We start from the raw sequence: 23,897 nt of genomic DNA on the forward strand, positions 1-23,897 counted from the left end.
ACCAACCCCAGGCTTAGAATAGAAATGGAAGGGGAAAACAGAATTAAAAATAGAAGAGGCAAGAAAAGGCAAGCGTGTTCAGCTGTGAGAGTAAGCAGATTAGCAAGATAAAAAGAGGAACAGATTAACAGAGATTAATACAACTTTATTGGAATTGGCTGGTACAGATTTCCCTCTACATCTCAGCAAGGATCCCCCCCTTCCCTTCCCCAGCAGGCACAAGCCCTGGCCCTGCACATTTTAACACAGCACGAGTTTCCAGCAGCCCCCCTGAGCCCCTGCCACCCCCCTGCTCCCAGGGAGCCCCCTGCCCTTCACCACAGCAGGATGGGAGGAGAACAGCCCCCTCAGGCCATGCCAGCCCAGCTCTGCCTCCCAACAGCAGGGAAGAAGCCCCCAAGCTCAGGAATGCCTCAGAGGGGCAGGCCAAGGGGCTGGGTGGGCTCCAAACCCAACCCCAGTGTTGCCAGGGGGCTGTGTGGGGAAGGAGAGCAGGGTCACCCTCAGGACACAGAGTCCCTGTTCTGGAACCAGGACACCCCAAGCAGCTCTCCCCAGGGAAAGGTAAGAGCAGCTCCCAGCTCACCTCCTGCTCCCTCCTCGCCTGCAGCACGTTCCCCTGGCAATGTCCCACCCAGGCTGGCCCCACACTCCCTGCTGACCTCTCTGCTGGCCACACAGAGCAGGGGACAAAGGCAACTGTTCCAGCCAGCTCCAGAGGCAGGGTGGAGGAGGTGGAGGCACCGGGGAGGGTCCTTGGGGTGAAACAAGCCCCAGCTGGGCAGTGACCAGCCTGCAGAAGCAGACCCTGCTGTGCAGGACCCCCTCCCACCCACACAGCTGCTGGGGCTCACAGCATCACTCAAGGGCTGGCCAAGGCTCCCAAATGTGCTGTAACCCCTGTGCCCCGTCCCCTGCAGCTCCTCAGCAGCTGTGACCTGGCCCACGAAGTGATGCTGTCTGGGGAAGGACTGAGCAGGACAGAGAACTCCCTGTGAGCACCAACACAAGGGCAGAGAACCTACACCTGCACCAGGAGCTACATATGGGGGGCAGGTTCACGGTCACCACGGCCCCAAATGTCTCTGGGGAACAGAACACACAAACAGGAGGGACAGTGCAGGCCACAGGTGGCTGCTGTGGCTACTTCTTCTCCTGCTTCTGCTGCTGGTACCTCCTGAAGTGGGTCTGGATGGTGATAGCTGCTCTCTCAGATGGGTCAGTGACCTTGCTCTCCTTGCTGCCATCAGGGGTCACGTCACCTGGGGGGCAAACAGAGCATCCCAGTGAGCACAGACAGTGCCAGCAGCTCTGAACAGGCTCCATGGAGCAGGGCAGGGCTCTGGCATCACCCCCAGAGGGTCAGTGGGCTCCCCATTCCCCAGGCAGGACAGCTGTCCCTGCTGCAGGGCTCACAGCATGAAACCACAGGGACACCCCCGTGGCAGAAGGAGCAGGGAGCAGGAGGCAGAGCAAAGCCCAGCCTCCCTGGCAGGGCTAAGCCCTCTATTTACCCAGCCCCAGTCCCCGAAGGCAGCAGCTTCCCCACGTTTAATCAGCACGTAGGATGCTCACTTACTTTCGCACACACAAATAAGATTAGAAGCCAGCCCGGCCCCGCGCAGCAATAAAGCTCTCACGCTGACAAATGGGAGCCCTCCCCACTCCTGCCTAATGTGGCATTAGGGAAGTATTGTGAAATTCAACAGGAACTGCATCAAAGGCACTCAGCGGTGCTCCTCTAAGCCACTGTGTCACTGCTAAGCACCCCCCGAGCAGCCATCAGCAATCCTGGGGCCAGATGCTGCTGAATAAACTCACCGCTGCCACCTGAACCCATCTCCTTTGCCTGCCTGAGAGAAACTGCAGAGTAAAAGGACAAATAAAAGGAGGCATTGGGCTCCTCTCTGCCCTGCTCAACAAGACACTGCCAGCTGTGAACCCTGCCCAGGGGCAGAGGCTGAGGACAGGCACAGCTGGGCACTGGCAGGGTGAGCCCTGGCACAGACACATTGGGGTTATAAAATCAGCCCCTGGCACCCCAGAGCTGCCCCTGTTTGCAGGGAGCCCCAGGCCAGCAGCCAGGCTGGGCAGAGCTCCTGGGCCATGGGCAGGGTGGCACCCCCAGCCCCCCCCACACCCATTATCCGCTCAGCACTGAGAATAGAAGGGCTCAAATCCTCTTTGCTGAGCACTGCAGGGCCTCGAGACAAGGCCAAAGAGAGGAGGGGGGATGCCAGGTGGTTCTCCCAGAAGCAGGAGAAGGGGCTGTTTGATGGGACAGCATGGCCCCAGCTGAGCCAGTGGGGCAGATTTCCTGGGGAGAGGGGAGCTGGGGTCTGCACAGACACACTGGGGTCACAAAATCAGCCCTGCAGCACTGGGACGTCACTGGCTGATGCCACACACATTAACAATTATCTCACCATCAAATACCCCTTAATAACATCACAGACAGGTCTATGGAAGGAGAAGGAGGCCAAGAAGGATGGGAAGGAGAAAGACACCAAGAAGGATGCAGGTACTGCAGTGCCTGCTCTTCTGCTGCAGCCCCAGCCCCAGCCATGAGTTCCACCTGTTTCCTGTGTTGATTGGGGGGTTTTCCCTGCCTCCCTGCCTGTTCCACACTCACCTTTCTCTCCAGAAAACGAGTAGATGCTGTTATGTCGGGAGTTCCTGCCTCTCTAGAAAGGTAGAGAAAGAAAATAAAAGTTAGTTCTGTCCCAGGCAGAGGCAGTGAGGGCAGCCCCTCTCAGCCCAGCCAGGAACCCTTCCACTCTCCATTCCCTTTAGGAAACTGGAACATGCTCACTGCTGTTCCCTTAAAGAGCACTGATTAATTCATCTGCATTTATGAAATGACCTCCAAGGAGAGGCAGGCAATAGCTTTGCATCCAAACTCAGAGCTGTGAGATGCTGCAGTCCATGGATGGATGTTGGCACTGGCTATCCTCACTGGATCTGCATTTCAAACCAGTGAGGAGGCAGCTCCTACACCATGAACCTGCAGCTCCTGGGCTGCCAGGTCTTCCAGGAGACGTTTCCATTTCTAAAAATAAGCTTGAATTTGTCTGCAAATGCCAGCTTACCCTGCCCTCCGGCATTACATTTCCCCCTTGCCTAAACCTCCAGGCTGCCTGGCTCACAGCTGCCCCTGCAGCAGCACTGCCACCCCCTGAGCTCAGCAGTGCCAGCCTCCCTCACCTCACCTGGCTGTCCTGGCAGTGCCAGCCTCCCTCACCTCACCTGGCTGTCCTGGCAGTGCCAGCACCCCTCACCTCACCTGGCTGTCCTGGCAGTGCCAGCACCCCTCACCTCACCTGGCTGTCCCAGCCTCCCTCCCCTGCGTGTCCCAGCCTCCCTCACCTCACCCCTGGCTGTCCTGGCAGTGCCAGCATCCCTCACCTCACACTGGGCTGTCCCAGCAGTGCCAGCTTCCCTCACCTCACCCCTGGCTGTCCTGGTAGTGCCAGCCTCCCTCACCTCACCCCTGGCTGTCCCAGCAGTGCCAGCCTCCCTCACCTCACCCCTGGCTGTCCCAGCAGTGCCAGCATCCCTCACCTCACCTGGCTGTCCTGGCAGTGCCAGCAGCCTCACCTGGCTGTCCCAGCCTCCCTCCCCTGCGTGTCCCAGCCTCCCTCACCTCGCTGTCCCGGCTGGTGCGGCGGCTCTGGGACACGCACTGGATCTGCCAGGGCAGGGGCTGGTACACCAGGTAGGGCAGGGGCTCCTCACGGAACAGGTTGGTCCCCAGCTGCACACGGGGAAGGTTTTTCAGCAGGGAAGAGCACAGGAGAGGAAGAGGAACAGAAAGAGCTGCTCAGCCACGCTCAGCACCGGAGATCCCAGCCCTCCTGCCCAGGTGGTTTAGGAGGCACAGAGGCCGTTCCCAGCAGGGCAGGCAGGAGCTGCTGCCTCCTCTGCCCACCGCAGGCAGGAGAGAACAGCACTGCAGCAATAAAGCTCCCTCTGGGAGGACTCACCTGTCTGACCACCCTGACCACGAAGAACAGCGCTGTCATCAGGGTGCCCAGCATGGCCAGGGCTGCCTCGGCCCAGCAGCTCTGGGAGCAGCACTCCAGGACCTCCACCAGCAGAACTGAGCTGAGCCTCCTTGGGCAGGCACAGGCCAAGCCCCTTAATGAGCTTACAGCCCTGCTCAGCCCGCTGAAGTAATCAGGCCCTGCCCTTTTGCTCTTCTAATCGCAGAGTTTCTCCAACAGACAGTGCTGGCATTCCAGGAAAGGCAAATCCTCGGCTCCAGGAGCAGGGACAGCTCACCCAGCCCACAGCTGCTCCCTGGGGAGCCACCTCAGCAGGGTCACAGACTGGGATGTCTCAGAACCTCCCTGAACGGCTCAGCAGTGGCGTGGGAGACTTGGCCCCAGCAGTGCCTGCCTGGACACTGTGCTGCCTCCAGAGCTCCTGTCCTGCTCTCCAGAGGGCAAACGCACACCAGGGCAGCTCAGGCACAGCAGCAACTGGGGCAAAAAAGCCTGGTGGTGGTTTGTTTTCTTTCTGAGGACAAAACTATCAGCCTCCACTTGTCCCCAAGCAGCTGATGGACACCCTGCTCCCCCTGTGCCTCACCTGATGCACACCCTGCTCCCCTGTGCCTCACCTGATGCACACCCTGCTCCCCAGGGCCTCACCTGATGCACACCCTGCTCCCCCTGAGCTTCACCTGATGCACACCCTGCTCCCCTGTGCCTCACCTGATGCACACCCTGCTCCCCTGTGCCTCACCTGATGCACACCCTGCTCCCCTGGGCCTCACCTGATGCACACCCTGCTCCCCTGTGCCTCACCTGATGCACACCCTGCTCCCCTGGGCCTCACCTGATGCACACCCTGCTCCCCCTGAGCTTCACCTGATGCACACCCTGCTCCCCTGGGCCTCACCTGATGCACACCCTGCTCCCCTGGGCCTCACCTGATGCACACCCTGCTCCCCCTGAGCTTCACCTGATGCACACCCTGCTCCCCTGGGCCTCACCAGCTCCCACAGGCTGCTGGCAGGAGGTGAGCAGGAGATGGGAGCAGGAGAAGAACACATCACCAAGCCTCCCTAGCTCCTGGTTACTCAGAGATCCCACAGCACCCAGCAGGTTGCTGGGACAATTCCTGGCTGCTCCCAAAGCCAGGGGAAAGCAGCAGCCAGAGCCAAGCTGCAGTGAGACATCTTTCACAGGTCCCAGGCTGCCAGAGCGATGCCTTGTTTGCGTTTTGTAGCTTTGGTTTTCAGCTTTCTTCTCTCTGCCTCTGCATTTGCTACCCGGTCCAGATGCTTAAAAGAATAATGGCAACAAAGCCCCAGCGAGCTTAAGTGGTCTTGGGAACTGCCAGAAGTGACCTTGACAAGGAAAAACACGAGAGAGCCCAGAGACAGGGGGAGATGTGAGAGGTAAGTACAGCTGGATACCCAGCTACAACAAAACAGAGTGACAACCACCAGCATCATACAAAACAGGCTCATGTTGATTTAATTTATACAAAACCAGATACAGCTGCTATCCCGGGTTTTAACAGGAAAAAGGAGCACGTTTCAAACCAAGTTATTGTTTAAAAAAATGGCATTTCCCTGCACCATTAATGCACGCTTCTCCCAAAACACAGAATGGACTCAGTGATATGGCTTGGGCCACAGCTACCACAACTGTGGGGTCCCCTCTAAAACCCCTGGCTGGAAGGACTGCCCTGTGTCCTCTGAGTATGCAGTAAACTAAAAGCAAAATCCCTGCAGGAAGGGGTTTGTGCAGTCCAGCAGCAGGGGCAATACCCTTGCTTGGATCCCTCCTTTCCTAGGAAGGAATAAGGCTACTGAGCAATTACAAAAACTCTAGAAAAACAGCGAGGAAAAATAAAATAAATACATTCTTAAGAGCTTCAAAATGATATCCATCAAAAATATATTTCCCTATTTCTATTTGCATGTAAACATCCCCGTGCCAGGCTCAGGGTGTGTGCCAGGCTCAGGGTGTGTGCCAGGCTCAGGGTGTGTGCCAGCACGCTGCACCCAGCGAGCAGAGCAGGGGGCTCCCCCTGCCCACCCTGGCCCAGCCCAGGGGCTCTCCCAGCACGGGGGCCGTGGGGCAGCAGCTCCAGAGCCTCCCCCAGCAGCTGTGTCAGGAGAAAGGCTTTGAAGATGGCTCCTCACAGACGGGCTCCTTGCAGCGCAGCGTCCTCGGCAGCCGCGACGGGCGGGCGGCTCGGCAGCTTTTTAAAGCATCACATATTTAGAGTCAGCTCGGAGCAAATACTGACAAAGACGACCAAAGAGCACGTTCCCATGAAAGCCTGGCTCCTGCCCGCTGGGCAGGGTGAAAGCCCTCCCAGCCCCAAGCATCCCAGCAGGCTGGGACACCCTCTGCATGTGGCCTTTGCAGAGGAACCTGGTGAGCAAAGCCAGGAGCCGCTGTGAGCTCCAGGAGCTGCCCATCCCAACTCCTCAGCCACTCTCCAGCCTTCCCACAGCCCTGATCCCCACGGATCTGCTGCAGGAGCAACAATTTGGGGCTCCAGGATTCATGGCAGGGGCTCCCACCCGCGCATGAAAGGGATCCCAGCTGCTGAGCTGGATCCCTCTCCCCCCAAGGGCATGGAGGATGCAGGTGGGGCTGTCCCAGCACCCACAGGAGCTCCTCACTGTGCCTGCACAGACCCTCCTGAGTCCTGCCACCATCCTGCTCCTGCTGCCAGCACAGGGCAGAGCTGCAGCAGCTGCTTTGCTGCTCAGCTCTGGCCAGCCTGGCATGAAAGGAGCAGGGAGGGCTCCTCCAGATCTGCCACTCTTGGCTCAGCTCCCACAGCTTCCACCCCAAACCAGCAGAACATTCCCCAGGAGCCAGCACGTGCCATTCCCTGATTTTACCCCCATTCTGCTGCTCCCATGTGCCAGAGGCCACCTGGCACTGCCCACCTGCCACCAAGCACTGCTGGGCACGGGGGCAGGCTCATTCCCTGACCCATTTCCTCCAGCAGGGCCTCAGCTGGATCCACATCGTCCCCCTTGACCAGTTAACTCCAATCCTCTGTGATTCACAGCCCTGCCTTGCCATCGCTGGAATACCAATGAGGGCAATGTTGATTTATTGAAGCCCTGATATGTCACTGCTGGATTAAACAGTCTATAAAGTATATTTGGACACATTACAGGATTAGAAGAACCCGCCTGGGAAGTTCTATTTCCCCTTCCTCACTCTCTTGCAGAATCACCCAGTTTCAAGGACGTGGCCACAGACACAGTGGAGGTGCCTGGGTGGGGATCCCCAAAACCCAGCCCATGGTGGGGAGCCTGCAGAGGCCCCCCCACCCCATCCCTGCAGAGGAGAACCCCACCTTTCAGTAGTGGTACACCTTGATCTCTCTGTTTTCATCCAGCCCCAGCTGCAGGAGGCTGGGGCTGCTGCCTGGGGGCTGCTGTGCCCGTGGGGAGAGAGCTCTGGCAGCTGGGTGAAGGAAAAGCCTGGTTCAGAGCAGGGCCCAGCCCAGCCAGGACAGGAACCGGGTACCAGAGCCAGCCTGGTGCACACAGGCTGTGCTTGGCCTGCTCCATCCCAGCCAAATGGAATTAGGGGGGATTAGGGAATTCAGAGGCACGTCATGCTCAGGGCAGCACGGAGCCCACGGGGATGGGGCACTGAGGAGACACCCAGAGCCCAGCACAGCCTGGGAGCATCCCTGCTCGCTGCACAGAGAGGTCCTGCCCCCTGGATCCAGCCCCGTGCTTCAGGATTCCTCAAACCAGACCTGGATCCAGCTCTGGGGGGAGCCCAGCCCTCCCTGCCCCACCAGTCACACACCTGCAGGGGCCCTCACCTCCTCCAGGCTGCCCAGCAGGCTCTGCCCATGCCAAGGGCTCCATCCACAGCACCAGAACTGGTCTGCAAAGCCAGACCCCCTTCCTGCCCACCCCATCCTCCACTCTGCACTGTTTAAATCTGTATTTTTAAATCTTCACCTTCCCTGCCCAAACTGCTCCCCTACAGCTGAGCAGCATCCCTGAACACCATCACAACACAGGGAAAGGAAGGGAAACTCCCTCAGTCAGGTACAGCCCAGAGAGCAGCACACAGATCACTCCTGCTCCATCTGCTGAACACCCCTGCAGCACCAGGAACTGCAACAGAGGCCAAGGCCTCGAAATTGCTGCTCAGTTCTTCATTTCACACCCCTCCTGCCACCCTCCTCCCACCTTCTGCGGGAAGCAGGAATGCAATTAAAGACCAGAGCCAGGTAAAAGATACACTTTGGAATCCTTCTTGAAGTCTTTCAGCCATTTCTTGTTGCTCTCAATCATCCCCTCAATATTCTTTGTCTCTGGTTCACTGAACTTGGAATGCTGGAAGAGCCTGATTTGTTCACTGTGGCAGAGAGAGAGATAGAGAGAGGGTAAGTGGGGGAAAAAAGAGGTCTGGGAAGAAATTATCCCAGAGATGAGAAAGTGATGGGCTGCGAAAACACCTCCAGTAATGTATCTACTGATAGTTCACCTTTTCTCCTTAGTAAGTAGTTCACAGTAATTATCAAATTGTAATGTACTGGTTACGTGAGGAGTGACCAATAATCAGTGCAGAGAAACAAAGCAGCACAGGGGAACTCAAGGAAAAAGTCCTTACTCTGCAGGGACATAGCCCAGCTTGCTGTCCAGGGGCACAGGAGTCCCACCAAGCCATGAGAACCCACCTGCAAAACAGACATGAAACACAGAGCCCACAAAATCCACATTTCTGCCTGGGTGTGCTCTCCTGCCCCACAAGGACACAGATGGGGACCCCTGGTGACACAGGGGACAGGGCTGACTCCTCCTTTGCTGCTCCATTGGGTATTAAAGAGCAGGAGGTCAGGATCAGCCCCCATGCTGCACTTTTGGAGGCAGCTGCTCATCCCTTATCCCCTTTGCACCCTTCCTAAGCAGCACCAGTGCCCCCGCCCTCCCCAGCACTGGAAGCCTGGGACAAAAGCAGCAAAGCAGGTGGGGCGAGGCCAGGAGACTCACCTGGGAAGTACCTGTGCCATTTCTCTGCCAGCATGCTGTCCACTGACTGCCCTGGGCTGGGGTAACTGGAGCTGGGCCTGCTGCTCTGGGCCAGGGGGGACACCCTGGGGGGGTTCCCCAGGGAGGGGTAGGTGGGCAGGGGGATGCCCTGATGCGGTGTGGAGGTGAGCAGAGGGGGCTGGTGCTGGCTCAGGGAGTCCAGGAGCCCCAGGACCCCGCTGAGCTCGCTGGTGATGCTCTGCACTGAGTCCCTCAGGTGCTGGATCTTGTCCTGCTGCAGCACGGGCCACAAATCCACCCTCAAGTCAGCTGAAGGAAGAAAGGGGAAGGAAGGGATCACAGACCAGCCCTGACAGCAGCAGCCTGTGTGCAAGGAACCCAGCCCTGCTGCCTGCCTGCCCTTCCTCCCCCAGCACCCTCCAGGCAAGCAAAGCCCAAGAGAAAGCAGGAGCAGCAGAGAGGGAGTGGCAGCAGCTGCTCCTGCCATGGTGGAGGAAGGGCAAGCCCAGAGTCCTGCAGAAGAGCAATAGAGATCTGCAGGACCAGAGGGAAACCAGAGAGGTTTTATAATCCACAGAGGTTTAAAAGGCAGGTTCACCCACAGATCCCATCCCTCTTATCTGCCACTGAGGCAGGAAATGAGCTTTGGCAATCAGGGGTGGGACACAGAGCAGTCCCAGACCTGCCCTGGACACAGCTGAGCACAAGGACATCAGAGAGGTGAGAGGGAAAGGCAGAACAGGCCTAGGGCCTCCCATGCTGGGCACTTACACCTGGACTGGCCCAGGTTCACACTGGACGTGCTGTTTGTGTCCTCAGAGGTGCTCAGATCAAACGTCACCACCTTCCTGCACGCTGAGCTCTTCAGTGTATCTTCATCTGAGAGCTGCTCAGGAGCAGGAAAACAAAGCCAGTAAAAGCTGCTGTATCATCCCTGGAACATAAAAGCTACTGGAAATCTGCCTGCAGTGCTGGACTGCAGTCAGGCACAGGTCAAGTGAAGGCAAACTTGTCTCCAGCCCCTGACAGCACAGTCTGAATGTCCAGAGGCTGCTGTGGCTCTCAGAGTGCAGAGGCCAAAGCAGCAGCCACGTGAAGCAGCCCCTGCAGCAGGAGGTTTGTGCTGTAAATAACCTCAGAGCTCTTGCAGGGCTGGGCTCTCTGTGCCAAGGGCAGGAGTTTGACCACCAAAGCTCTGGTTCTCCTGCATCTGCTGCTGCCCTGCCTGAGGCCACGGGGCAGAGCCAAAGGCTCCAAGGTTTGCCTTGGTCAGGAGAGCAGGCTCCATCCCAGCTCACAGGAGTGACCTGCCCTGCTCTCTCCAGGCTCAATCCATGCAGCTTTTCCACGCTGCCTTCTGCAGCCACACACTCAGCACTCTCTGGTGCTCTCACACCAAGTGGTTCCACAGCCCAGCTCTGCTGCCAGCACCAGGAGAGTTTACCTCCTCCAGCAGTGAGGACTCCAGCTGGCTGAGCTTCTCCTCCTTCTTCTTCAGCAGCATCTGTCCTTTCTGCATGGCCGACTTCATCTTGTCCAGCTCCTTTGCCTCCTGCGCAGACCAAGGAGGGAAATTAAACAGCAATGACTGAAATAATCCCTGTCAGCAGCTGGGGTGTCACCACCTCACTCTGCTCAGCACAGGAACTGCTGCTGCAGTGAAATCCCTCCAAGCCCTCGAGAGCGTGGGAAGGGGTGTGCGCAGTGAGCACATGGAGCTTTCACCTCCAAACCCCCATCCAAGAGGATCCCCAAGCCCAGGGTCCCCAAACCCCCATCCAAGAGGGTCCCCAAGCCCCCATCACGGGTCCCCAAGCCCCCACTCAAGAGGGTCCCCAAGCCCCCACCAAGGGTCCCCAAGCCAGGGACACCAAGCCCCCATCCAAGAGGGTCCCCAAGCCCAGGGACACCAAGCCCCCATCCAAGAGGGTCCCCAAGCCCCCACCAAGGGTCCCCAAGCCAGGGACACCAAACCCCCATCCAAGAGGGTCCCCAAGCCCAGGGACACCAAATCCCCATCCAAGAGGATCCCCAAGCCCCCACCAAGGGTCCCCAAGCCAGGGACACCAAACCCCCATCCAAGAGGGTCCCCAAGCCCCCACCAAGGGTCCCCAAGCCCCCACCACAGCAGCAGGAGCAGACCCCAGGGCTGCGGGCGCTCTGTGACACCCAGCACCCGTGCTCAGGCAGCGCCCAGGGCTCACCTCCTGCAGGTTCTGGCGCACTCCCTGCAGGAGCTGGGAGCTGTGAGGACCCTGCTCGGCGCCCTGGGCCCTGTGCAGGTGCTGGTGCCACTGCAGGCTGGCAGCCCTGAGCGCCGAGCGCCGCCGGCGCAGGGAGCGGCTCTGGCGCTGCAGGAACTCCTTGGCGCTGCGCAGGGACTGCCCCTCGGCTGAGAGGTAGCTCTGCACCCTGGGGGGAAAGGCAGGGCTGTGCTGGCTCCCTGTGCTGCTGCACGGCTCACACAGCAGCCCCAAAAGCAGACAAAGAGCAGGGAGCTCTCCTGGCACAGGCATCTCACCGGTCGAGCTGCAGCTCGCTCTCCTCGGGGCTCTGGGAGGCTGGGGAAGGCTCTCTGGATGAGTGCTGGGGGTGACACATTGCAAAAACCAAGTGTTTATGGAGGAAACAGAAGTCCAGGCCCCCTAAGGATCCACTGACATCACCATGGCACTGCCCAGATCAAGCACAGCACCAGGGCTGCTCTTGATGTGGCTCTTGAAGGAAACAAAGACGTTTCTGTCCCTGCTTTTGATTTGAGTACCCCACGCTCCTCTCCACCCACTAATAATAGACAGACACCTGCAAATACTACTGAACACACCAGCAAAGAGAAATCCATCTCTGCACCTCAAATGGTTTCAAACAGAAGGAACAAATGCTGGGATTTTCAAGGGAGTTTCAGCCTCAGATCTCACAAGGCAAACACCTTCACAGGCTGCTTTACTCACAGCTTGAGGAGTTTCTCTCAGGTCTTCAACACAGAGCTCAGCTTTCTTCCTTGGAGATTCCACACTTTCTTCTGCCTCCAGTTCTTTCAGAGCCTCCTGCTTGCTCCTGATTGCTTCCTCCAGCTCTCTGCCACAGGAAAAAGCAGCGGCAGAGGCACTTGATTAGCCTGCAGTGGTGTCCAGAGTGAGCTCCAGATTCCAGCACAGAAATGGCCACAGGGCTGGCAACACCAGGGCTGGGCAGGGAAACTGCTTCCCACCCTTCCTGAGCAGCTCAGCCCCCTCAGGAAAACCTCTTTGCATTTCAGTGCCCCTCTCACAGCACCTCATTAACCACCCAAGGCAGGAGTGGAGGAGACAAACCTGACCTGCAGAGGTGAAGGAGCAAATTGAAATTCACACCCTGAGTTAATGAAAAATCTGGAAAGAGCCCCCAGGAACTCTGTGTCCCCATGGGCACCTGAGGATTCTGAAGGAACATGGCCCAACACAGAGCTCAGAGGTCGGGGAGAGGCCCAGGTTAGGTTGGGGAGCTTTGCCAGGGGCACGGGGCAGATTTTGGGGTATCAGAGGCAATTTCTCACACACACCCAATGCGTTTGTGCAGCCTCTGGCTGCGGCTCTGCAGCAAATCCACCTGGGCCTCCAGCTCAGCCTTCTGGTCCTGCAGCTCCTGCAGGGTCCTGCGCAGCTGCCGGACCGACTCCAGCAGGCTGCAGTGCTCCTTCCTGCTCTCCTCCAGGCGCAGCTGAGAGGCCAGAGCAGCTTCCTGGGAGAAAACCACAAGATCCCTCACAGTCATTTCCCCGAGAGCCAAACAAGGGGCGCACAGCTCTCGGGCTCCCAGAGCCACACTCCAATCCTGGGAAAGCAGGACTGTTCTCTTTGGGGAGCTCAGCACTAGCCCACCTCCCTGCACTCTGCTTCCCTAAAGCCCCAGTTCTGAGGTGTTGCCCTCAGCCCAGAGCAGCACAGCCCCTCTCCAGAGCCCGGGGGTCCGTACGTCTCTCTCCAGCTGCATCCGTCCGTCCTCATCCAGCAGCAGCTGCCTCCTCCTCTGCAGGGACTCCTCCTGTCACAGGGGAAGGGCAGGGCAGTGACAGAGCCAGGACACTGCTGGTGCTGAGCAGCACCTCAGGCCTGAGTCTCATGACCATTCCAAAACAAGGAGAGTTGTCAGGTTTGCTTTGTGAGCCCTCTCACTGCCCCCCAGAGCACGGAGCAAACCCAGAGCTCAGACATGCTCAGCAAACACCAGGAATGCTTTGCCCTGCTCTGACTGGTGACAAAGCTTCACCTCTAAGTGGGATGGCAGCAGAAGCCCTGGCTGAGCTTTCCTGAGCAGTTCCCTGTGCGGAATCAGCCCAAGGACTGGCACAGGTCAGGGGAGCTCTGTGAGCCCAGCAGAGGACTCACCTGGCTCTGGAGCTGCTCTGATCTGGCTTGGATGTTCTTCATGCGGATCTCAAGCTCGTTCTCTGAATCCTGGAGCTTTCTTTCCTGCACAGGGAGCTGACTTAAAGAGAAGGGCACAGGCTCCTCCCTCACCAGTAAAACACAAACTGGGAAGTGTCACCTGCTGCTCGTGTCCATCACCCTGCACTGGTGACGGACAGGGGGACAGGGTGGGGAGCCTCCAGGCCGCCCCTCAGGAGCCCCAAGGGCCAAAGGCAGAGCCTGCTGCTCACCTTCTCCCTGTGCCTCTGCTGCAGGGCCGCCAGCCTCCCCTCCAGCTCTGCCTGCAGCCCCTTCAGGTCGGCGTCGTGGAGCTGCCGCAGCCGCGCGGCCTCGCTGCGCAGCCCCTCCAGCAGCTCCGACCTCTGCCTGCGCTCCTGCCAGCACAGGGGGCAGGGAAACACCTCTGTGAGGCACAGGGAGCTCCAGAAATGCAGCAAGGACATGCAGGGATCCCCAGCAATGCAGCACGGACACACAGGCATCTCCAGCATGGACACACAGGGCTCTCCAATGCAGCATGGACAGACAGGGATCTCCAGCATGGACACACAGGGATCTCCAGCACGGACACACAGGGCTCTCCAGCATGGACACACAGGCATCTCCAGCATGGACACACAGGGATCTCCAGCATGGACACACAGGCATCTCCAGCACGGACACACAGGGCTCTCCAGCATGGACACACAGGCATCTCCAGCATGGACACACAGGGATCTCCAGCATGGACACACAGGCATCTCCAATGCAGCACAGACACACAGGCATCTCCAGCATGGACACACAGGCATCTCCAATGCAGCATGGACACACAGGGATCTCCAGCATGGACACACAGGCATCTCCAGCATGGACACACAGGCATCTCCAGCATGGACACACAGGCATCTCCAATGCAGCATGGACACACAGGCATCTCCAGCATGGACACACAGGCATCTCCAATGCAGCATGGACACACAGGGATCTCCAGCATGGACACACAGGCATCTCCAATGCAGCACAGACACACAGGCATCTCCAGCATGGACACACAGGGATCTCCAGCATGGACACACAGGCATCTCCAACACAGCACAGACACACAGGGCTCTCCAGCATGGACACACAGGGATTTCCAACAATGCAGCATGGACACACAGGGATCTCCAGCACGGACACACAGGGCTCTCCAATGCAGCACAGACACACAGGGATCTCCACCAATGCAGCACACCCAGGGCTCTCCTGCATTGCATCCCCAGCAATGCAGCAGTGACACGCACCCAGTGCAAGTGCAGCCCCCCAGGCAGTACCTCCTCCTCGTAGTGCTCCTGGATCCGCTCCAGGGCCTCCCTGTGCTCCTCTCTCATCCTCTCCATTCTCCTCTCGTGCTCCTTCTCCACCTCCCGCCGTCGGTCGCCCATCAGCTCGCTGAGCTGCAGGGGGCACAGGGGAAGAGGCTCCCCTGAACTGCAGCACTGCACCTCCCCAAAATCAGCCTCTCACCCAGCCCAAGGGCACGGTGGGATCAGGGACTGTGTCCTGGGGAGCACAGAGCCTTCACCCCGCTGAGGTGAGATGCTGAGGGATGTCCTGCCCCCTAAGGCAGGGATGTGGGCACCCAGAGCTCTCCCCATACCTGAGAGCATGAAGGACCTTCAGCACAGAGCCACCACTCACCTCACGCTCGTATTCCTTCACTTTTAGGGCTTTTTCCTGCACTTTCTGGTCTGCTCTCTGCAGCTCCTCACGGAGCTGGGCCTCCTGGCTGCTCTGTGCCTCTGCCAGCTGGGCCTGCAGGCTGGCAATGGCCTGTCAGGAAAGGCACCCACAGAGACTCCTCAGCCTCTGCACAGGGCCCATCCCGTGCCCTCCACAGGGCACAGCACAGCCTCACCAGCCCTGCCTGCAGCACGGCCAAACACTGAGCCAGACCAGAACCACAGCCAGGGAGGGGGAAAAAACTAATGCCACCTTTAGTGACAGCATGAGGGAAAAAATAAAAAACGACAATTGGCATTCTGAGGACACCATCCTCACCTCGCGGTGCTTCTCCTCTGCTGCAGCCCTCAGCTGCTGGAGCTCACTGGCAAACTGCTCTTCCAGCTCCTCTGCTGCCTATAGAAACACGAGCAGAACAGCCTGCTGGGAAAGCTCTGCATGTGGGGACAATTGCAATTAAATTCTGTCCAAAAGCACCAAAAGGCACAGCAGTGACCCCCATCCAAACGGGATCACTGCAAGTGCCCTTATTCCCTCTGTGCTCTCCCTCCAGGGGATCTCGATGAATCCCAGTCATGCTGGGCTGGAGGGACTGGAAATGCCCCACCAGGGCTCCCCAGGTGCCTGCAGGGCTGAAGCAGCAGCCAAAGAGGTGTTGGGGGCTGATGAAGTGGCTCAGCTCAGTTCTGATCTGATACCAGGGCTGGGGGGACACACTCAATCCTTATCTTGTCTTCAGATGCAGAGTGGCCATTGAAGCAATTGTTAGTTAATCAAAAACAACGGGGGAGCTCTCCTGCCCCCCTCCCTGTGCCTCCAACAGCCCTGGCACCTGCCCCTGGTGCCCCAAGAGAGCTGTCACCAAACCCTACAGGAGTGAGTTAATCCCACAGCTGGCACTGCCCTGCCGGCCAGGAGCCCCTCAGGCCAGCCCTGCCTGGCAATAAAGATCTCACCTTCTTCTTCTCCCTGTCCAACCTGTCCCTGAGCTGCCTCAGGGACTCCTCCTGCTCCCGTTCCAGCTCCCTCATCTCCTTCTGCTGGGCCTCCTCTGCTGCCAGCTTCATTTCCTCCAGGGCAAGCTGCTGCTGCCTCTGCAGCCTCTCCTTGTCCAGCAGCTGCTGGGATTGCCACTCGTCCCTGAGCTCCTGCAGCCTGGCCTCCTGCTCTGCCCTGGTGGGTGTGGGACAGAGCACAGAACTGGGATCCAGCACTGCAGGGGCCTCAGAGCTCATCCCTGCTGGGTTTGTGCCCAGCCCTCCCCTCCCAAAGCAGCCCTGCACAGCCCCAGGGATGGCAGCAGAACCTCCCACCTCATCCTCTGCTCCTCTGCCTCCATCTCTGAGGCCATTTGGGCTTGCAGCTTCTCCAGTCTCTTGGCTTTTTCCTCTCTGAGAAGCAGCTCTTCCTCCTCCTGCTCAGACTTTGCTAAATCTTCTTCTGGAGAGCTGACAGAAAATAAAAACAGAGAAAATGGGTTCAGTACCTCTCAGTGCCCTGTCCAGGGGCTCCAGCTCAGCCAGACTGGGCTGACACATTCATTTCCAGCCCCAGCACCAAACCCGAGCAGTGTGGGTTTAAAACTTGCTATATCATCATAGTTTACACTTCTTGTGGGGATTTTCATTCTTTTTTTTTGCAGGTAAGTGAAATCCACTCTCATTAAATGGATGCAGCCTCCCAGGCAAGGTACCTGGATGCATGAGCACATCTGGAAGCTCCACATTTCCATATTATACCTTTTGCTACACGTTTTTTTCCCCTTCAGGTGCCATTTCTGCATCTTCCTTCACACCCAGACTGCATCCCCATGATTTGCATGTGGAGATGCTGTTTCTGGCTGCTCAGAACGTGAGCACCAAGCCCAGCAAGGTAACAGAGAAAGCTCAAGAGCAGAATTCCCCCAGGGAAAGGACCCAGCCCTGCTCTCAGACCCTGCTCTGCCACAGCCATCCCTGCCCTGTTGTAGGAGCCTTGTGTGGAAGGCCCTGTGTAGAACAGCCCCTGGCAGAGCTGCATTCAGCTCCCCTGGGGTAAGCTCATCCCTAATGCTCCCATTTCCACCCTGCTCCCAGCACTTACCCAGGATCTGAGCAGCTGCCAGCTGGGAGAGCTGCAGGCACTGAGCTGGGATCTCCCCCCAGGTTCAGCAGAACCCAGAACTCTGGCTCTGTGTGTGTGTGTGGCCACAGCTCAGCCTCAGGATGCTCTCCTGCCCCTCTGGAGGGTGCCAGAGCCCTTTCCTGAGCTGCCCTGGGTGTGCAGATCCTCCTCACACACTGAACTGCCTGTGCCAAGGCCTGTCCTTCCTCCTCCTCCTCCTCCTCCCTGAGAGCCCTGATCTTGCTCCTTCCCCATCTCTGCCCCACTTCCCAGTGGTGGCTACAGCAGCACTGAAATCCCACCTTGGAAAGGCTTGCAGGAGATGGAGTAAAAAAGGAAAGTACCTGAGGGGCTTTGCTTTTTGCTGATGAAGCTTTTCAGCTTCCTCCTCCTCCTTCTGCCTCATCTCCTCCTGGAATTGCTGGGTTTTCTCCTCCTTTGCTTGAAATAAATGTATTTCCTCTTGCTCCAGCTCTGTCTCCACCTCCTTGACTATTTCCTCCAGGGATTCATCATGAGGCTGGCTCAAGGACTGCTCCATTTCCCTCTCAGGTTGCCTACCAAAGACAAAAAGCTCCTTTGGCAAAAGGGTGACAGAAACCAGAGTAACATAAAAGGAACAGGAACCTCCTCCACAGAGCACCAACTCCAAACCAACGATCTCAGAGCCACCTACTCCAAAAGCTTCACTGCTGACCTCAGGGGGTCACTGCTGGATGCTCTGGGTGACTGCAGAGAATCTCCAGCTGATAACTGAACCCAGCCCCAGCTGCACTCCAGACACAAATAACTCCGATTTTGGCCCACCAGAGCTCACCTTGAGAGGTCCATAAAATCTGGCCTGAGGAAAAGCCCTGGCCAGGCTGCCAGGCACAGGAGCAGATGCCATCAGGACCTGCTCCCAGCCCAGGAACTGGTGCTTCTCATGGACCAGGTATCCTTCTGCAATTGCAGCCTAAAGTGTGCTGGGAATTTGCCAGCTCCAGGCAACAGAAAACCCTCAGCACTCCAAAAATTCAAACCCAATCTGGTCCTGATTAAGTATTTTTTCAGAGAGACAGCAGCAAAAATACAAGCTAAAGGGAAAGGAGGGGAAAATTGAGATTAATCTAGGAAGAAAGATTTTTGTTCTTTGCTCGTGAAGGCTGGGGCAGGAAGGTCTCACCACGCTGTGAGACTGGCAGGGCAAGGCAGAGGAGCCAGGGAAATAACAGCCCCAGCTCCTCAGGCTCCAGTCAGGAGAGAAAAGGTCATTCCTGCAGCCATTAGCAAAGAGAGCAAGGCAGAGCAGAGTGCTGGGGCTCTGGAACAATCCCCCTTCACCACCTGCTGCAGGTGAGCTTTACCAGGCTGCTCTGCAGAGCAATGCAGCCCCTTCCACCTGGTTATCACTTTGCTCCCCAGCTTGTGCTCCAAAGGAGCCCCAGCACACACACACACATTTACACAGCTCCTGGGAGAACAGAGCTCCTTCCCCACCACGCTGTCCCCAGAGATGCTGCAGCTGCTGCTGTGCCACTGGCAGGGATGCAGAGTCAGCAGCTCACAGCCCCTGAGCAGCACAGAACAGCAGCCTGGGCAGCAGCTCAGCTCTAACCCCACTATTTCAACGCCCCCAAGGTGCCCAGTGGCTGTAAATGGGGTGAATTTGTGGGGTTTTGCCCTTTTTTTGCCCAGCTCAGCCGCACTCAGCAGGTTCTGGGTGGGAGCTCCTCAGGGAGGGAGAATGACACAGTGACACCTGCACGGGAAAGGCTTTCCCAAAGACAAAGCAGCAGCTCCTCTCATCCCAGGGAGCCCTGAGCCACAGCCCCCAGGGCTGAGCTGCTGCCCTGGCCCTGCCCAGGCTGCTCACCTGGCACTGTGGCAGGGCACAGCTGCTGGCATGGGCACACAGCCCCACCGTGCCACCAACCCCAGATGCAGCCACCCGGGGGACATGGGGACAGGGGGACAGGAGCAGTCACAGCCACACAGCAGGCACTGAGCCCAGGCACTGAGCCAGGCACTGCCACCAAGCCCTTACACGTTCTGTGGGCCAGGAAGCTCCTCAGGATCCACCAGGCTGGCCAGGGCTCCCTCCTGCTGCTGCACAGCCTCCTCCCCACGGGGACTTCCTAACCCCCAGGGCTCCAGGGGTGTCTCAGCAGCACTGGGATCCCTCTCACTGGGCAGCACAAAAGAGGGGACAGAAGATGAGGTGAGCTCAGGGCAGGGTGAAGGGGCTGCTGCAGGTGGGCAAGGATGTGCAGGTGACACAGGTGACACAGCCATGACTGCCAACAGGACCCACCTGGGGCTGCCAATGCCACAGGGAAGCTCCACACCATTCCCAGCACCTCATTTTGGGCATTTTGGGCAGCTGAGGAGATGGTGGGCACCAGCTCAGAGTGCTGGACCCCTCCCCTGGGTTATCCCACTCTCTCCAGGCCCTTGGAGAATGTGCCCAAGGTGTGCCAGCCCTGCAGCCATACTCACACTGCTGTCCCAGTCAAAGATGGGAGGGTTGGCAGGCAGGCTTGTGTCAGAAGCACAGGGAGGAGAGGCAGGGCAAGCACGAGCAGCTCCACAGGCAGAGAGAGAGAGAGAGAGAGGGGATGCTCACTGGGAAGCAGGAACCAAGTGATAAGGAGACAATTCCTGCAGGCAGAACACGTTTTTGGAGACCCTCACACCAACAGCTCCTCCAAGAACAAGGCTGCAAATCCCACAGAGCAGTCATTAGGATGGACTGCAGCTTCCTCTCACGGCTTTTCCTGGCACAGGCAGCAGCTCCTTGGTTCCCAGGGCCCTGGAGAAGGTGCGACTCTGCTGGAGGCCAAGGGCTTTGACACCACTCATCTGGAAACGCCAGGCTGGGCTCTCCAAGCAGGAGGAGCTCAAGGGAGCAGCATTCCAACTGCTCCAAAGAAATCCCCACAAGGAGGCTGGGAACAGCTGCCCCAGACAGCCCGGGAAGGGCTCTGGGACAACAGCTGGTGACCTGTCCATGTCCCAGGACACAGAAATGCTCACACCTGCCCAAGGCCACCTCTGTGGAAGGCAGAGAACTGTTCCCATCACAGCTGGGCCCTCCTGGCATCAGGAACAGACACCTGAGAGCTTCAGCCACAGGCTCAGCCCAGCAGGACCAGTGAGGTGGCACCAGACAGGGGCCAGAGGCCACATCTGCCCTGGTACAGCCAGCACAGGGCAGCACCAGCTCAGACCATCCTGGCAAGAGCAGGGGGAGCTGTGGGGGAGGCAGAGGCCAGAGTCCAGCTGGGGCAGCCCCAGGGAAAGGACAGGCTGGCACTTCCACTGCCCACCCAGCCAGAAGCTGCTGAGAAAGGGAGAAGGAGGCAGCAGGAGCAGAGAGGCTCAGTGGGAAAGCCCCTGAGAGAGGCTGCAGCACAGGGAGAGCTGTGCAGGGCACACCTGGGCAGGCTGCAGCACAGGGCACACCTGGGCAGGCTGCAGCACAGGGCACACCTGGGAGAGGCTGCAGCACAGGGAGAGCTGTGCAGGGCACACCTGGGAGAGGCTGCAGCACAGAGCACACCTGGGCAGGCTGCAGGGAGCACAGCAGGGAGGGCAAGGCAGGGAGGGCAGCAGGAGCTGGAGCTGCCCAGGCCTCCCCTGTGCCTCTGGTTGTGCCATACCTCTCAGCAGCTTCTGCTCCTTTCCTCTGCTCTTCCTCTGCGCTGGCTTTGCTTTGGTCTTCCTCCTCTTCCCCCAGCTCCTGGGCCTGCAGGTAAAAGCAAACAGGGTGGAGTTTGTGGCTCCCTCAGCATCAGAGACCTCAGAGGAGTTCTGCTGAGTGTCCATGGAATCAGCTGGGCCACGTGGCACCCACAGGCTGTTCCAGAGTGCTGGATGTGCCAGGCTCCTCTCCTGAGGGTACCCAAGGGTCTCCAACCATCCCAGGAATCCTTCCAGAAGCACAAGGGGAGGCCTGGGAGCTTTCTCAGGATAAAGGATGAACTCCCTGCCAGCACTAAGGACTTGGGACACAGGTTTGGCTTTTCTTTCCTGAAGGTCATTTTACAACCCCAAGTCCCACTGAACCCCCTGGAAAGCACAGGAGAGAAATCACCCAGAAGAGAAATGTCACCCACACAGAGTGCTGTGGCAGTGAAGCACAGGATGCATTGTCTAGCACCAAAAACCACATCAGGACTCAGTCCTGTCTCCCACCTGGGCTCCAGGGTGTGAGGGGCTGCACAGAGTCACCAGTCCAGGCATTTCTGACTCCAGGGTACATCAGCAACCCAGCCCCCCTGGCAGCACACTGAGCATTCAGATGGCTCATTTATGGCATAGTAAACACCAGAAATATGAATAGAAAATATCTGAAACTGTCAGCTGCTCCTTCCCCCTCCTGCAGCTCCCAGATCCCTCTGTCCTCACAGGGACACCTGAGGAGGGCAAGGACTTCCCTCCTCACCTGTCAGCCCCAGGGGAAGCAGGGAGGGCCCATTCCCAGGGTTTTGGGGACCCCAGCAGGTGAGCTCAGCCCTGGCTGTGCGTGGAGCAGGGCCAAGGCAGGGCGGAATTAACGCCGCAGTAATTAATGCAAATGTGCAGCAGAGCAAACGGCAGAAGGATTCCCTGCAAGTGCTGTCACCTCCCATCACATCAGCCTGGGCAGGGCCCCCACCCAGCCCCTCCTGGCCCTGGAACTGATGGCTGCAGTTCCCCAGGACCGAGGGGCTCAGCAAACCTTTCCTGGCTCCAAATGGGCTCTCTCAGTGCACCCTGCAACAGGCAGGAGCCAGAACAATGGGGCAGGAACCATCCTGGAGAGAGGGGAGCTGCTCACAGGGAGCTGCTCTGAGCCATGCACAGGGATCCTACAGGGGAACTGCTCACAGGGAACTGCTCTGAGCCATGCACAGGGATCCTACAGGGGAACTGCTCACAGGGAACTGCTCTGAGCCCCTGCACAGGGATCCTACAGGGGAACTGCTCTGAGCCATGCACAGGGATCCTGACTGGGAACTGCTCCCAGGGAACTGCTCTGAGCCATGCACAGGGATCCTGACTGGGAACTGCTCACAGGGAACTGCTCTGAGCCATGCACAGGGATCCTGATTGGGAACTGCTCTGAGCCATGCACAGGGATCCTGATTGGGAACTGCTCTGAGCCATGCACAGGGATCCTGACTGGGAACTGCTCACAGGGAACTGCTCTGAGCCCCTGCACAGGGATCCTGATTGGGAACTGCTCACAGGGAACTGCTCTGAGCCCTGGGGCTCCTGACTGGGAACTGCTCCCAGGGAATTGCTCTGAGCCCCTGCACAGGGATCCTGACTGGGAACTGCTCACAGGGAACTGCTCTGAGCCATGCACAGGGATCCTGATTGGGAACTGCTCTGAGCCATGCACAGGGATCCTGATTGGGAACTGCTCTGAGCCATGCACAGGGATCCTGATTGGGAACTGCTCACAGGGAATTGCTCTGAGCCCCTGCACAGGGATCCTGACTGGGAACTGCTCACAGAGAGCTGCTCTGAGCCATGCACAGGGATCCTACAGGGGAACTGCTCACAGGGAACTGCTCTGAGCCCCTGCACAGGGCTCCTGATTGGGAACTGCTCCCAGAGAACCCCTGTGAGCCCTGGGGCTCCTGCTGCCCTCCCTGTGATTCCCTCCCTTGCAATCACAGGCTGCAGGAACCTCTGGACGCCTTGGGAAGGTGAGGACAGCCCCCATCTGCAGGGCACGAGGGCAGATTTGAAGCCCTGCCTGTGGAATCACCGGATCCTTGCCCCTCCTGCTGCCCAGGGTCCCTGCAGCCCCAGCAGCTCAGTGTTCTGCCCAGCTGCATCCCCGGGGGACACTTCCCATGCTCCAGACACAGAACCAGCGGTGTGAACACAGGGCTGACAGATCCTGGGCCACCTCCTGCCCGTGCACAGCCCAGGCCCCTCGGGAGCATCTCACATCAGCTCACATCACCCTGCAAGGTGCCAGCACTGAGCACCAGGGACAGCTCTGCCTTTTCCCTGAGGGTCTGGCACTGCCCAGGCTGCCCAGGGAATGCCAGAGCCCCGAGGCTGCCAGGGCACTCTCACAGGGCACACGGTGGGGTCTGGGCTGTCTCTGTGGGGCCACGAGTTTGACTTTGATGGTGTCTGTGGGCTCCTTCCAGCTCAGGACATTCTGTGGCTCCACAGTTCTGCATCTTGAACCTCCAGTCTGGGGAAGGGAAAGGGGAAAGGGGAAAAGGGAAAAGGGAAAAGGGAAAAGGGAAAAGGGAAAAGGGAAAAGGGAAAAGGGAAAAGGGAAAAGGGAGAGGGAAAAGGGAAAAGGAAAAAGGGGAGGGAAAGGGAGAGGAAAAGGAAGAGGAAAAGGGAAAGGGAACAGGGGGAAAGAGCAGCCTCCCCTCTCCCAGGTCCAGCAGGACACATCCCACAGAGCCTCTGCAGCCACCACAGCTCCTGCCAAAACTCACCAACAAACCCCCTCCCATTCTGTGCTCACAGAGCTGCCAGAGGTGCCTTTTATTATTTTTTTTTTTTTTTTAACAGGATATTTTGCCAATGAATTCAAAGCAAGGCAAGCCCCTCACGGGTAAGCAGGCACATTCCTCCAGCCCAGCCTCTGAGCACAGACACAAAAGAGCAGCTGCAGTTCTGCAGGGAGCTCCATTTCACACCCAGCTCTCCCCAAGCAGGGCTGTAACAAACCCACGGTGGCT

The 23,897-nt window shown here is 58.3% G+C and overlaps 1 protein-coding gene across 7 annotated transcripts in view; it reads right to left on the reverse strand.

The window, feature by feature from the left end:
- Positions 1-5,457: 5,457 nt before the first annotated feature.
- The window catches only part of CEP164 (centrosomal protein 164), a 31,322-nt gene continuing 12,882 nt past the window's right edge, over positions 5,458-23,897 (reverse strand). For 3 of the 7 annotated variants that reach the window (XM_071449703.1, XM_071449701.1, XM_071449706.1), the window contains 22 exons: positions 20,856-20,941; positions 19,820-19,912; positions 19,241-19,381; positions 17,559-17,771; positions 16,425-16,559; positions 16,068-16,284; positions 15,430-15,507; positions 15,070-15,201; positions 14,703-14,825; positions 13,638-13,781; positions 13,366-13,449; positions 12,953-13,021; positions 12,540-12,718; positions 11,950-12,076; positions 11,520-11,584; positions 11,203-11,410; positions 10,443-10,550; positions 9,770-9,884; positions 8,999-9,307; positions 8,619-8,685; positions 8,247-8,363; positions 5,458-7,441 (listed from right to left, as the gene is read on the reverse strand). In XM_071449703.1, coding sequence (XP_071305804.1) covers positions 7,342-7,441; positions 8,247-8,363; positions 8,619-8,685; positions 8,999-9,307; positions 9,770-9,884; positions 10,443-10,550; positions 11,203-11,410; positions 11,520-11,584; positions 11,950-12,076; positions 12,540-12,718; positions 12,953-13,021; positions 13,366-13,449; positions 13,638-13,781; positions 14,703-14,825; positions 15,070-15,201; positions 15,430-15,507; positions 16,068-16,284; positions 16,425-16,559; positions 17,559-17,771; positions 19,241-19,381; positions 19,820-19,912; positions 20,856-20,941 — 2,910 coding nt within the window. In that variant the 3' untranslated portion in view covers positions 5,458-7,341. The remainder of the gene's footprint in view (positions 7,442-8,246; positions 8,364-8,618; positions 8,686-8,998; positions 9,308-9,769; positions 9,885-10,442; positions 10,551-11,202; positions 11,411-11,519; positions 11,585-11,949; positions 12,077-12,539; positions 12,719-12,952; positions 13,022-13,365; positions 13,450-13,637; positions 13,782-14,702; positions 14,826-15,069; positions 15,202-15,429; positions 15,508-16,067; positions 16,285-16,424; positions 16,560-17,558; positions 17,772-19,240; positions 19,382-19,819; positions 19,913-20,855; positions 20,942-23,897) is intronic. The other 4 variants (XM_071449705.1, XM_071449707.1, XM_071449702.1 and 1 more) reach the window with 3 other exon arrangements.

This window comes from Agelaius tricolor, unplaced genomic scaffold (assembly GCF_023055355.1).
Source record: "Agelaius tricolor isolate 1412-34295 unplaced genomic scaffold, bAgeTri1.0.p SCAF_29, whole genome shotgun sequence".
Lineage (NCBI taxonomy): Eukaryota > Metazoa > Chordata > Aves > Passeriformes > Icteridae > Agelaius > Agelaius tricolor.